At 40.5% G+C, this 15,538-nt stretch overlaps 1 protein-coding gene across 1 annotated transcript in view; it reads right to left on the bottom strand.

Annotated features, from left to right (window-relative positions):
* Window positions 1–2,585: 2,585 nt before the first annotated feature.
* The window catches only part of LOC104960773 (ATPase family AAA domain-containing protein 2B-like), a 24,597-nt gene continuing 11,644 nt past the window's right edge, over window positions 2,586–15,538 (bottom strand). The window contains exons 3-4 of the mRNA XM_010788927.1: window positions 10,600–10,728; window positions 2,586–3,192 (exon numbers count right to left, since the gene is read on the bottom strand). Of these exons, the coding sequence (XP_010787229.1) occupies window positions 3,151–3,192; window positions 10,600–10,728 (171 nt within the window). The 3' untranslated portion in view covers window positions 2,586–3,150. The remainder of the gene's footprint in view (window positions 3,193–10,599; window positions 10,729–15,538) is intronic.

Genomic DNA, 15,538 nt, shown 5'->3' with positions numbered 1-15,538 from the left:
AAAGGTATGGAAAGTCTCGACTAAAATTAAGTGTGAAACAATAGGGAAGAACAAAGTATTTCAGGATAGAACAAACCCTTCCTTCTGCATACTGGACTAAGCAGTCTCAACTACCAGACAAAAATTGGTTGTTAGTCCAAACTGGCTACAATTTTTTAATAAGAAAGGAAGATCACAATGTATGACATTTAACTACCCATATTTTATTTCCATGTGTTTTCTAAATTCCTTAAAAAATAATTATTTTGGCAGAAAGTGGAGACAAGTGAACAACATTTAAGAAACTCTGGTCCTTTTTCTCTTCCTGGGATCTACTAGACGGATGCAATGTTTTTAAATATCCGTCCTTGTGAGTCTCTTCCCGTATGCCAAACAGTCCGTAACCACTTTAACGAAGAAAACAGCGGAACAATTAAATAAATAGAAACGTTGCAAGGGCATGTTGTCGCGTGTTGAACCTGAGTGACCTGTAAACCCTTTATTCCCCCGCACACGGCAAATAAAACCTGCTACACAAACGCTTCGCAATTCGACAACAATTGTTAAAACAGACGCGCAACGCTTCCCCGCTTCATTACATTTCAAACGTACAAAAAGACAGTTGACTGAATTAGGTGTAAAACGTGTTTAATAATAAATAATCTGAATCATGAGATGAAAATCTGCACCAAAAAAAATGCTGAATTGAATATAAAGGCGAAGGTTGTGTGAGGAGGAAAAAGATGTAGCTTCTAACCAAGTCTGGGTGTGATTGTTCTCAAAGAGGAGATCTGTTATCTCTAGAGTCTAGGAACAGTACAAATGAAACTAAAGCTTATAATACACAGTCCACCAAATATGCTTACAATGTATGCAATCATCATCTGGCTCAAATGCAAACATAGTGAACAATGGGAGAGATATGAGGAACTCTTGGATTACTGCAGGGCCGTGCCTTCACTGATCTGGTACTGGAGATGTTGCAGTATTCCGGGGGGGGGGAGAAACACTGATTTTGTACCCAGTAAACGGTTGTCGCATTAAAATAAATTAAGCTGAGGTAGCGTTGGTTTTTCTCTCTGCAGTAGTCCAAGTGCTAACCTGTGGTTGCCAGTTTGCATATGCTCTTTGTTGTTGTCACCTAGAGTCTGAGAGAAGGCAGAGAGCTTGAGGTGAGTTGGAGGACCGGCCCAGAGTGAAGGAACCTGCACCTGCTCACAATATGGCATCTCCAAAAACCATGACAATGCCATGAAAACATTATAAAGCTTCAGTAAATATCTTCATTTACTGCAGTCAAGAGAAACAACTACTGTGTTGGCCACAGATCAGAATCCAGCTTCTCTTGTCTCGTGTCGAGAAAAAACTGACAATAAATTCCATAAAGTCGGAAAGAAACCCATTTGAAAAGGAGGGGGAAAATAAACCGTGTAATGCTTTATACAACTTAGTGACGGCACTGCCTAGAATGGCCTTGTTCATTATGGGTTGCAAAATGTTGACTCAAGCAAAGCATTTATACCAACAACAAAAAAAACCCGTAGAAAAGTATTATCAAATTTACAACATAACATAACACATAGGTTGTTGTGACCATGTAATAGAACATTGTCATAGTTAACAAAACTCACATGAACAGGTTATTTGAGCACCTTCTTTTAAGTGGGGTCAAACTTGGCACCGTAAATCGTCTGACTAGCATCATCATTTTTGCATATGGAAAACTGAAGAGAAGCTGGTGGTGTCAACCTGTCCTACACCTGCTGTCCGCTCAGGTGGAGACTGCTCTGGGTTTGTAACAGGGCATGAATACATTTAAATATTGAAACAACATGTCAAGTGCTTGAGATGCGTCTGGCCAGACTCATCCACTAAAGGTAAGTGTTATCTAAAACTCCTTTTGTGTTCAGATGTTTTAAAGTTTGCTTTTTCAGTTGGAGATGTAACCTAGATTTGATTTTAAACAAACTAATGGTATTTAAATATATATATATATTTTTTTTTTTTGCTTCAAGGTCACTGACCTCAGTGGTTAGGACCTAACCCCAAATTGGAGCCTGTTCATTGTCACAAGTAAATAAAAAATCCTGCTAAATATATCAGTTTTAATATAAGGGGTTTTACATAAGGCACACGCTAGGCAGTGCAAACTCTAGACGCATTCCAATTTGTACTGCTTCCAGTTCCTCAGCCGGGGGGGTTGGAGGGAAACATTCAGACTGTGAATGCTAGTGAGGAGGAGGAAGAGGAGGGGTGTGGAGCTACCACAAACTATTTAGGACATGACAATCTGCTGCGAGTGTGAACGCCAGAGGTAGGGTACACGAGAGGTGTTGCAGCTGACCAGGTCACCAGTCAGTCTGAGACAGAAACTGTGGGGGGGGGGGTCTCCACCGGGGCCGCTGTAATGAAGAGGACTCGGCTCTAGTCCCGCTGCGCTAACCTCATCCAGTTTTTGTTCACACTCAAACTATTGTTCAGGGGTGAGTATCCTTGACGGTGGCTCAGGTATTGAATTAATCAAGTAGCTAAAATGACGGAAAAAGATGAGCCGTGTAATAGCACCGTAATTACTGGCCTATGACGAAGCATTTCACTGGGTTTTTTTTGGGGGGGGGGGGCTCAGCAATGTGGTCCAGTGATTCAGAACATTATCTGTCCTCATCTCCTAGCGGGACGCTGCATTCACACTTTCTGCTGGTGAGGGTCTGGGTGAGTGTGTGCATTCCGGCTGTGTTTGTTGAAGTACATGCAAGAGTGTGTGTGTGTGTGTGTGTGTGTGTGTGTGTGTGTGTGTGTGTGTGTGTGTGTGTGTGTGTGTGTGTGGTGTGTGTCCAGGTGACACCACCCGATCTGTTGGCTTTTGCTCGTCATCAAAGTTAAGAAGTAATCCCAAAGAGCAATGTGGATGAAAGTTAGGATAGCACCAGGGTCGACCGGCAGCGTTGGGGGGGTGTGTGTGTGTGTGTGTGTGTGTGTGTGTGTGTGTGTGTGTGTATGATGGTCTGGATCTGGCCAGGTTCCTGAGACGATAGCACCATTGAATGTCCTCAACATCGTCCTCATGTTTCTCCTCCCGGCAAGAAGAGGGCGCTGGATTTTTTCTGTGTGTCTCTGTGTGTGTGTGTGTGTTTCTTTGTGGTCCCAGGCTGATATGGTATCCTCTCCGTCTCACGGGAATGTATCAAAATGCTGGATTTTCCCCTCCATCTCCTGCAACACACACACACATCAAAAGATATTGCTTAGTCTCAACGCTGCAAAGTCAGATGTGTGTAGAAAGCGTCTGTGCGCCGTGGTTTCAATATTACTTGGATATTTCCCACAGCAAACAGCTTTCACCATGATAAATGATGTAAAAGGAAGCAAAGCTGTGCTGGAATGAGACAGGCCATTTCTCTCAGCGTGAAAACAGCAGAGTTTGACACTGACTAAATCTGAGCCGAGCCGGAGGAAGAGAGATGGATGTTAGCCGGCAATAGACCATGATTAATGCCTTGAAGATGTTCCACTGTGTGTGTTCCCTCATCTGTTTGGCTGAATCAGTGCGACAGACGCCGCGACAAGACACACATTTCAACATCTACAACAGAAGATACAAACTTTACAGTAAAAAGCTATTCTTTCTCTTCTAAAGAGTTGAACTTTTCCTTATTTACTGAAAACTTTAGAACCCAACACCATCATGACAACAGACACCATTTCCTCAGACAGAGAATAAGTGCTGAGGGAGCCTGAAATTATGAGTCAATCATATTTTATTCAACCTTGATAATTAAATAAATTATTGTTTTGTTAAACAAAAAATACATGTTTAAAGGGGCCCTATGCTCATTTCAAGTACATTATATATGATTTGTATTATTTATTTTCTGGTTTTCTTAATCTTTACTAGAACAATAGAATCAAATTGAGAACTCAAGGTTGTGGAATTGTGAAATTATTATTTGTTATTATGTGCCATTATAAGTTCCTAACAAAGATCAGCTTAGAAAAGCTCTTGAAAGTCTACCTCGAAGCCTTTTAATGCACACTTTTGTCAGTAAAATGGCATTGAATTCACAAGCTAATTTCTTAAAGGAGACCTATCATGCTATATTTAAATGATATAGTGTATGACCATACCTATATAAGGTATATTTATACATTTCATTTTTCAAAATACCAAACAGATCATTTTTTAGCCATGCCTCGTTTCGCTCATTTTCGCGCTATTCCAAGCCTGTCTTTGAAAATTCTGAGCAGCAGCTGACCACGCCCCCCTGCAGAAGAGGGGGGCATGAGCCGGCGAGAGTCACGTTACCATGTTTGCTGTGATTACGAGTGTGGAATAAACATGTCATCTCAGAGCAATGCATGTGTTCAAGCATATTATCAATTTGATCCAGAAACTGACCCTGAAGCAGCGGAGGTTTTGGTGGAGGTGCAAACATTTAGGTTGCAGCAGGACGCTTCTGAATGGTTAGTTGACAAAATACTTGTCAACCCTCCCGATTTTCGCGGGAGACTCCCGATTTCATTGCCCTCTCCCGGTTTCCTCCCGGGGTCATATTTCTCCCGCATTTCTGAGGTCTAAAGTTTGTGAATGTGGTTGACAAGCTGTTGTCCCTATTTATTTTACTCTGTTTGTAACGATGCTTGCTACTTATTCCTTTCATATTTTGGCTAATTAGCAAGAATGTAATGTGTACAGTTTGTAACTTAGAGTTTGACCCAGAAAATAAGTCTCTGAAAGGCGGGGGAAAGTTGTGTGGATAGAGGCAGAGCGCAGCGGCAGGCAGGCAGAGAGGAGCAGGCTGCGATAACCCCCCCACCCCACAGAGCGCACCCAGAGGACAGGCTGCGTCACCTCACTTTGTAAGTTGTAACCCAGGAAAGGAGCAGGAATCCTGGGTACGTGAGTGTTAAAAGTGCATTAAACTGTTTTAATCCGACAGCCGCTGATGTGCACGGAAGTCTGTCCGTGAACATTTGAATAGCCAAATGGACGGAAATCCGTCCTACAGTATATGCGAATGAGAGGTTTGGCAATGCACGTGGCCGTGGTTCATTCCCCTGATAGGTGGAGAGTTGACCAATAAGCGGAGCACCTCTTTGTGACGTAGAAAAGTGTTGAAATCTGGATCCGTTTTTTTCAGATCCGTTGCAGCCCCTTTTTTAGAGATTTGGGTATGGAGGAAAATAGAGAGGGTTGTGTTTTCTGACACTTGGTGAGTTCCCTGGAACACCGGGGACACATATTCGTATAAAAGACGTAAAAAGGTGCATTTTGCATGATAGGTCCCCTTTAAGATCAATGTCACATATAATCCTCTCATGTTCACACACAATGTTCGAGTGGTGCTGAGGGAGTCGCTGTTAACTGAAGAGTGCATTGTGGCCAGCTGTTCATTTGGTGATCTAGATATAATGAAAACTATAGCCAATGTGTTCTGAATGGATTTTAAAAAGGTCACAGGACGGATGTTACTCCGCACGTCATTTTAACTTCCCTTGCAACTCCAATTATAACATTAATAAAGCTCTTAATCATCATGCCCCCCCCCCCACCATCGGCACCAGGTCACACAGGCTGTAAAACCCAATGACGGTATGAAAAGTGGAGCTGAGGAATAAAAAGTCACTAGTTTGGAGGATTCCCTGAAAGTCTTTGCTCATCAGGCACCGTATTTAGACACATCTATGCCACCCGTCTGTTGTTGTGTTACGCTGTACGCCCACACACCGCCGCGCAGATAAGCTCTTTTCCTCCCTGCACCTGTGTGATCTCGAGTTTATCTGCCAGGAGGCCTATCACCTTGTCATCCCGACAAACCCAACAACAACAACAACAAGTCTCTGCAGCACCTCTGTCTCACTGATAAAGTTCTGCAGCGCTCTCTAGCAAGTCCACCAGCGCACCCAGGTTTAATTCCTGTGTCGCTCATTAGCTCCAGCATGGCAGAATTGTAGATTTAGGAGTTTAATTTCCCGATGGCACCATCAATACAATGCATTAAAAGAAAATCCAGCATCACCGCTGTCGAGATGTCTTCAATTTGTGACAAAGGTGTGATGAATTACTTTGGGGTACTTGCCTCTTTTGAACCGGTCTCATCTACTTCCGCCTCAGTTACTGATTTCCTTTATTTCCCAGATCGAATTTCCTACAGCCCCTAGGAGAGGGTAAGGGTTCCCTGCGGTGTGTGCGTGCAGGTAAAGAGAGCGAGAACAACAACATAGTACATTTTTATCCTCACAAAAGAGAGAGTCGAGAGAACAATCTGGTGTATTGTGCCTGGATGAGTGTTTTTTTCTCAAGCTACTGACAACGCTTTCACACAATGATGAGAGATTGGGCTGCAATGCTTTCGGTTCTACACAGCCTTCTGTCGTAGAGAAACTCAATTCTCTGCCGGATTATTTTGTCTTCATATGACAACAACATTGGTACACAATGTCTTGAGATAATGCCTCAAACGATCCCATTGACTAACATCAAGGCAAGATGTTTGTCATGACTAAATTAAAGAGTACACAGTGTTACTGCTAGGAAAACAGCAAATGGACCAAGAATCCAAGTAGTATGTACAAATCAACACCTCCACTAGTGGTGCTTTCAATGAACCAATAACAAAAAGATGGCCTGAGAAATAACCAATGTGTGATGTTCCGCTAAGACAGCCAGCGGCGTGCACAGCTCCAGAATCAAACGGACGCAAGGTCTTCAGCTCGTGCAAAGTCTTAAATTGCTGTCTGAGGAACAAGGTAATTGTATTACTAGTTCTAGGGTGATATGAACGCTAATTTGTAGATAGGAACACAGTTGGTGTGTTTTGTGTACAGGGCAGAGAGGGTCCCTCTGGCTTTAACTGGAGGCAGGGTGTAGTCCGCTCCATCTGCTGAAAGGTCAGCTCTCTGGAAGACGGAGACAAGCCGTACCCAGAGGAGGGCGGGGGGGGCAGAGTAAAGGAGACAAATGTATGGACACGCTCCATTTCACTCGTCTCTACAAAGTAGACACAAACACCATGCGCTGCAACATTAAGTGGGAATGGCTCCAGCCGCCGTACTGAGTATCACCCAGCAACAGGTCTGTGAGCGCATGTTTCTGCATTCCCTGGTGAGGAACAGGGAGATGACCTGCTGTGTGTTTGTGTGCTGCAAACAGGCAAACAAAACACGTGCCAAACGGGCTGACATTTCTGCTCTGAAACCCCAATTTAGGCTGGCAGGATAAGATGAACCCAGACAAGCGCCCGCCCCCCTCCCCCTCCTCCTCCCCCTCCTCAGACAGGCGGCACCACCTGGCTCACTGCCCCCCTCCTCCTCCCCTCCCTCTCCCACTTCCTCCCCCTGACATCCTGACAGGCAGTCCTGGCTTCTAGCACCAGGACCGCCATTTCTGGCCCGCTGTCTGTACTGACATCTTAGAGCAGCAGCAGATGACCAGATGGGATTCTTGGAAAAAATAAAGCAGCTCTTTTTTAGACGGAACATTGTCAAAAATACCTTAAATTAAGGGTTGGGTTAAGTTGACACTTGCTTTTAAAGGGGACCTATCATGCAAAATGCCTTTTTATACATAAATATGTATCCCGGTGTTTCAGGGAACTCACACAGCGTCAGAAAATAAAACCCTCTCTTTTCCTCCGTACCCAAATCTCTAAAAACGGGGGTACAACGGAGCTGATCCAGATTTGCCTCCGATATGACGTAAAATCGGCAACGTAGGCTGGCTTTACACCCACGGCCCTATCAGAAACGTTGCCATCAGAAACAATGCCCGACTGTTGGACGTAATATGGTCTTTGTTTACATTAGCAAGCATTGCTAACACTCAGAAATAACCCTGTACTGGAGAGCATGTGTGTGAAGAAGCAGGAAATAAAAATAAACTCACCTTGTGGTATAACCGGCAAGAGAGAAAGCCTTTGAGCTCCATACTGTTTCAGACATAATCCTTGATAATCCATGATATGGCGTTTCATCACCGCAGTATCTGCCGGTAGAATCTCAAGCATGAGCAGGCATAAGCTCCGCCCCCTCTTTCTTTCTTTCTTTTTAAAGCTTTAGACCCAGAATCAGCACTTTTGTAACAGGAAGTGAAATAGAGGGATATGAGGCAGAATGGGTGATCTGTTTGGTATTTTGAGCTAAACACTTCATAGACATGTTTTTTTATATATTTTTATGGTACACAAATTCTCCATCAACTAGTTGTTCATTAACATGCATATTAGCAGTATATTGGCTCTTTATTAGTCATTATAAAACGCTTATTGATGCCTTATTCTATATGACCATATTCTACAAGTAATAAGCCATTAGTTGAGAGTTTTTCCTCAATAACCCTCTAATTAGTGCTTAGTTATTGGAGGTAAGGAAGTTGTTGGACATGAGTTTTGGTCGTAATATGCGCTGCTCAATATGGGCCTAATAAGGCAGTAGTAGCACAAGAAAAGTAATTCTCCCATAATAACACTATATAATCTATCCGTATGGAACAAGACATGAAACTATAAGTTTTAATTGTGTCTAAATAACTCAAAATTAAGTATTTATATAAGAACATGTTCCCTATTTTAAAGTGAAGTGAACTAGTTGTTAACATGCATGTTAATTAAAAACTAGTTGATGGTGAATTTCTGTACCTTAATATAAAGTGTTACCATTTTTATATATCTGAGACCTACGTATGCTATTGCCTAAAAATAGCATGATAGGTGACCTTTAAATATTTAAAATGTTATGACCTCAACTTTAAAATACTTAATTTATTTTGCTTAAGTAAAGAAAGTACTCATATATACTTGATATACTTCCTCAGAGTGGACAGAGCAATGATCTTTTTAAAAAGAAAAAAATGTATACGATTTCAAATTAAATGAATGAATAGTATATAGGCCTGCTTGTATAGTAAGAATACATTTTATTTATTTTTATTTAAAAGTGAAATTGTTCTCAGAAGTCAATTAAAATGACTTAAACGTCTGGCCTGACGATTGAGATATCCTCTTGCTAAGAACTATAACTGACAGCATTCCCAGATGTTTTAGTAGCATGTGAACTCAGTTCTATTTTTAAAATAGAAACAATGACTATTCAAAAACGTACATATTGTCTTCTAGATTCACACTGAAAAACGTCCAAATCGAAGATGTGTGTGTGAGGCTGTAGTGTGCGAGGCTGTAGTGTGCATTGTGTGTGCTTTGTGTTTGTGGTTGTGATGCGTAAAACCATCATGTGTAAATATGTGTAAATTGGGCTGGCAAAGAAATGGGATATATGAGAGGGAATCGGACCGGGTGGCTGATCGATCTCTGTGTCTCTGTGAGGAATATATTACTCTTTTATTTACTGTTTTGGATTCCAGCTCATGGGCTCACTTATCTCTGTATGTCTCACACACACAACCTGAACCCTATCTTACTCACAGTCCCCACTGTCTTCATTAGATCCTTTGAAGCAAAAAAAACCTCACAGTAAAAGTCACAGCATGTGTCCTGGCATCGTGTTACTCGGAATCAGTTACTCTGCTTACATGGTGACAAAACTGCAGCACCACCAAAAAAGGGAAGTAAGACCATTTTGCCTCAGTAACGACTTGCAGGATCACTAATGATAAGTGATATCAATGATGTGTGAATCGTCTAAACTCAGGACATAAGGAGCCTCTGAAAATAAAGGGTTGTGTTGCACGTACTTGTTTGTGCTATGCATTTTAAGTCTGTTCTTTTTTATGAAGCAGCATTAATATCTCGTAAAAACAAAGCTTAAATGTCACATCATTTATATTGCAAAAAAGAAGATGTCCCTTAGCTGCAATAGAATGGTACAGGAATGAGTCTTTAACCAGTTATATAACTTCCCAGCTCCCTTTTCTTGAAGTCAATGTTTTTTGAATGAGTTCTTGTTTTGATTTCCGATATAATGTCTGTGAGGAAATACTCCACTGGTGAACGTCTTAAGCTTTTACTTGAATGAGACCACTAAACTTCATCAATCCGGACACAAATTGGCCATTAGCTTAGCTGTTTGGCGTTGTCATGGTGCAATCATGTTGCTTTATAGTGTTACTTTTGACGATTTATTTTAAGATTCAACTGCTATAAAAGTGGTGTCAAGATTATCTTGCTGAACAAAACAAATAGGTATTATAAATGTTATGTATGTTTGTCACAGATCTTATTTTCCCTAATATTTCAAACGCTAATGGAAAATGTCCATTGCTTTGAGTGCAGGGAGCCCTTGCTATGCTTACTTCCAGGTTAGCAAACAGAAATACTTCATTACTGCAGCACTTTATAGAGGTTCTCACATTCACTTAAAACAGAATGAGCCATGTTCAGATGTTTACCTGCTACCTGCTTGCTGGCATCAACAAGGGAAACCATTGTGAAAGAATGATGGACTTTTATTAATCCCTCGTGGGGAAATTGTTTCTCTGCATTTGACCCATCCTAGTGTTAGGAGCAGTGGGCTGCCATTATGTACGGCGTCCGGGGAAGATGAGAGGTATAATCACATAGTTATTTCCCACAAGGGGCAGCAAATAACAATTATTTTACTAATCATTATTACGCTTATTATTTTCTTGATGAATCAATGAATTGTTAAGGCAGAATGTGTGTTTCTGACCTCCAGTAGTTTGGTCTTCTCGTACTCTCTGCGGTGCCGGTAGATGCTCTGGCTGAGGAGGGAGTAGAGTCTCTCCAGCTGCTCCACGCTGTATCCTTCACTCTTCTTCACCACCGTATCCAGCAGAGCCTGAGAGGAGAGACACACAAACAGACATTACAAATAAAGACAGTGTTTACGTTATTCCTGATATCCACAAACATGGCTATGGAGGACAACACAGGGCGAAATAACCGGCCACACAAGCTTAGCGCCAATGTTGGTGCGTGGACATTTTGGAGGTCAGCTCTATTCAAAAGCAATTAAGTTCAGATTGACAGCTAATTTAGGCTAATCATAATTAGAACCAAGTTTACATTTCACTGCTACTTTAATTAAAACATTGTGGACAGTCAACGGCCCTTTTAATCGACCCGTTTCTCACATTGTACCCAGTGTGTGTGTGTAAACACAGGGCTCATCAGAATGCATGGACTGACACAGGAAAGACACAATAATTAAAGGTAGCGTCACTGACACAAGGCAAACAGAGTAACCTCAGACGGAATTAAACGCTACGTGTTTCAGAGAGAGAGACAGGGACCATAGAGTTAAACGTATAAAACTGCGGCAATGTCAATATTAATAAGACGTGGATGTTTGTCTAAGCCTCTAATCAGCGGACGTCTGAGAGGGCCATTGGACGTCTAATTACAGTGAGCAGAAGCAAAATGACAGAGGCAAAAAGGTTAGCATTGTATTAATCACTGTACTCCATCCGACTAAGAGTTCTGTTTAAATGACAGACTACAGCTTCATGTTAGTATAAACTGAATCCCAAGACGCACTTAAGTTATAAGAACAAATTTGACCTTCAGAGAAACGCTTCACTTTTGAAGGATTCTTTACTTTTCAGAGAAAACATTCTTCATTGAGTTACAGAAAAGGAATTTTTTTTCTTCTTCTACATCTTAGAAAAGGGGGTTGCTAATGTGATCAGAACATTATCCTGCTGTACTAAACAAATAACGTGTATGTATGTTTGCCTCAGATCATATTTTCTGCGGTACTGCAACAAAAACTTTAATAGAAACTGAACCCCAAGACTCACTTAACTTATAACCGCAAATTTGACCTTTAGAGCATTACTTAATTTTGTAAGGATGTTTTGACTTTTTCAGCAATAACACTTCTAATGGAGTTAGGGAAAAGGGAATTACAAACATCAGCTGCCCTTTAGCTGTTGAGTCATTTCCCAAAGCTGGAGTAGTACACTTCAAATACATTTTCTTAAAAGTGTGACGGCTAAAAACAAGATACATAAAACATCCACAACACCATGTACAATAGACTTCTGTGGCTCAGAAGGTGGATGGTTGTCTGAATTGAAATGTCTGTAGTTCCATCACCAGCCCCTGCAGTCAACATGTCAATATGTCCTTGGGCAAGATACTTGATCCCATTGGTGTGTGAATGTGTGTGAAGGTAGGTTTCCCTGAGCAGATGTAGTATGGCAGCCTCTGTATGAAGGTGTGTGAATGGGCTAATGCTGACTTGTATATTTAAAAGCACTCGTAAAGACTGAAAGTATATATATATATATATATATTAGGGCCGGGACTCGATTAAAAAAATTAATCTAATTAATTACAGGCTTTGTAATTAATTAATCGCAATTAATCGCATTTTTAATCGCATATAAATATTTGACCTGAGAACAGTGAGAAGCAATTTTTTTCACATGGATTTTAGTATACCATTGAATAATGACTGAATACATAAGCTTAAGCAACAAAACATTGTTTATTTTTTTCAAGGAGGTTCTTAACCAAGAAAAGTGTAGCAATAGCATATTTAGGAATATAGTACATTTCCGAGATTCAGGTAGCCTATAGGTAGGTAGACCTTCTGTAAACTATAACACTTTGTTTTTTAAGTATAACACAATACTTTCAAGTACATTCAGAACATTGGAAACCCTGACTATTAGAAAACATCTCTCTGTTGCTTCAGAGGCCATAACAGACTTTGTTGATTTACCAACAGTTGATTTAAAAAATCTAATAAATTTCAGTCCAACTCTCTCAATAACCTTGGCCAAAACAATAAACAGTTCAACATAAAGTGCCAGTTGCACCAACAACGTAATAAATAGTTAAACATAAAGTGTACCATTTAAAATAAAATAAAAAAAGTGCCAGTGATTGACCTCAATCCCTCCTATTCTTCCAATATCCTGATGAAAAATAAAATCTCTCTGTTGCATAGGCCATTGTTTGATCAACGCGAATTGGGTGTGGGTCCTTGTACTCCGAGTCGGGCTAACGTCCACGCTAGCTTCCACGCTAGCTGCTATATGTTTTGCATTGAGGTGATACTTGAGGCTTGATGTGCTGCGGTGATATGCGAATTCCTTTTTGCATAATTTGCAAACAACCGTGCTCTTATTGACGCTTCCATCCGTCCGTTTTTTAAAACAAAATNCCTTGACAGATTCACAGACTGGCAAATACAGTGCAGACCTGATGTACTGTGTGGGTTCATAGGGTTTAGCTTAAATATATAACGTGCATTATGTTGATCATTATGGTTAGGGCATTTGACATTTGACTGAATAAAAGCTTGTTCTCTCTTTCCTATGTTCTGTTTTTCTTTGACCTTTTCTGCTATTTCTTACGTGACTCTTCTCTTGGCAGGTATCACTTGGTGAAATTGTTGGAGAAGTTTGGCCATGTGAAGCAGTTTGACTTCCTGTTTCATAAGTCTGGGCCTTTGGAGGGACAGCCACGGGGCTACTGCTTTGTCAACTTCAACACCAGAGAGGTACATGCGAAATCTTTATTTGATCGAAACTATATCATTAACATTTTTCCGCAGTATGTCATTTTGTAAACTGATGGTTTGTACTAGGGCTGCTTGATTATGGCAAAAATCCTAATCTCGATTACTTGGGTCAATAATTGTAATTGCGATTATTAAATGCGATTATTTATTGACTTTGAAAACATCCATTTATTGGAGAGAAAAAATGTGAACAGTATGTTTTTAACAGTTGATTACCCAGAAATTTAAGTGTAATTCAACTGAAAAACCAATAAAAATAAAAGATTTATTAAAAAATAAAAAAGTAATAATAATAATACAAAAATAATCGTTTTATTTCGATTACGTTGTTTTCGTAATCGTTGCAAGCCATAATCGTAATCGCGATTTAAAATATGATTAATTGAGCAGCCCTAGTTTGTACTATGAGTTTGTTATAAAATCGGTTTGCTTCATACATAGGAACAGCTGTCATTTAAGGGGATATACCCTTGAAAAAAAAAATTGAAATCTGTCAATCATTTGAATAAAAATTGCTATTAGTCAATAATGACAGTATGGCAATATACCAGTGTGTCTACTCAAATGAATAAGGCAAGTGAGACTTTGACTAGATTATGTCAGTTTGCATATTTGTGTTAAGGTTCTTCACTTACACGTTGTTACATATTCTCTCTTTGTTAAAATGTGCACATCCACTCAAATCCACTCAGTCAAATACATTTTATCAAAGGAATTCCCTTTATCGATTGTGATAATGATCCCCCTACTCAAAGTCCTGAGAAAGCTATTGGACGTCATCTCCTGGCAGTCAGGAACTGAATATGTGTCTAACTGAAGTGGACCGTTACTCTTAAAAAAAGCACTTTGAAGGAGCCGCTTGGCTTCACTGGCTTTATTTGTTTTATTTGTTTTTGGAGTGAGCCTGGGGAACGTGATAAGCATCTCGTTCCACTGATAGTGTCCATCAGTGGGATATAAAGCCCTCCCAACATACAGAGGAAATGTGTGTTTATCTTACACGCTCAAACACACTGAGGCACATACAGAAAAAGTACTTCATTAATATAATTTATATTAGAGCCACTTACTCATTTGATTAGACTGCCTTTGTCACACTGCTTCTCAAACACACAACAGAGACACACACAGGTTCGTTAGTCAGAGTGGCACATCGTCATCATCCTCTATTATTGCCATCTCTTTATTGTGAAGACTAGTTATTTAAGGACTCGGGTGCAGTCATCAAGGCTGATTTTTAATCATAATGGTATTCTTCCTTTCCTTTCCTTTCCTTTCCCCGTTCATCTTTTCCTCTGTGTGTCTGTCTGCAGGAGGCAGAGAGGGCCATACAGTGTTTAAATGGGAAGCTAGCTTTGTCTAAGAAGCTAGTTGTGCGCTGGGCACATGCACAGGTGAGGGTAAGTGTCAAACTCAATTATTTTGTATTCAACTGAAAATCTTCTACACCCTGAATTCTCAGTGCAGTGAGGCACTTCTGTGTCTGCGGCTGAAGAGTACATTATTGTATGTGTGCATTAGAAAAGACTATCATCAGCTTTTATGACAAAAGAACAATAATACAAAAAACAGCTTTTTGTCTGATATAACGCTGGAAATATGATATAAATAACCAATACTTCTTCAAATGGAATGCTGGGTTTCAGTCTGTGTTGCAGTAAAAGATAATAAATATCTTTTTATTTACATTTGGACATTGCCACTGCAGTATCACTTTATGGAGAGCAGTGCGATCCCAGCTCAACCTATGGCTGCGTCTTAACAATAGAACGCCTAGTGGCAATGGGTGAAGGGATATCCTGAATAGAGACGAATCACGCCCCACATACACATACACACACACACACACACACACACACATATATATATATATATATATATATATATATATATATATATATATATACACACACACACACTTTCTATACACACTCCCCCCTGCCTGAAGCGCCTCGATTAGAATCCTATGTTTGCTTCGGTAATCTTATGACATCACTATGTAACACTTGCGCTTCTATTGGCTAGCGCTCCAACATATAGTACGCGATAGGGCATACATCTCAGACATATCTCTATGCGGTTGACCAGTCACAACAGAGTCGACCAGCTAACCTAT

This window comes from Notothenia coriiceps, unplaced genomic scaffold (genome assembly GCF_000735185.1).
Source record: "Notothenia coriiceps isolate Sejong01 unplaced genomic scaffold, NC01 NC01_scaffold00032378, whole genome shotgun sequence".
NCBI lineage: Eukaryota > Metazoa > Chordata > Actinopteri > Perciformes > Nototheniidae > Notothenia > Notothenia coriiceps.
The sequence above is the reverse complement of the archived record's forward strand: the minus strand, read 5'-3'. Positions and strand labels throughout refer to the sequence as shown.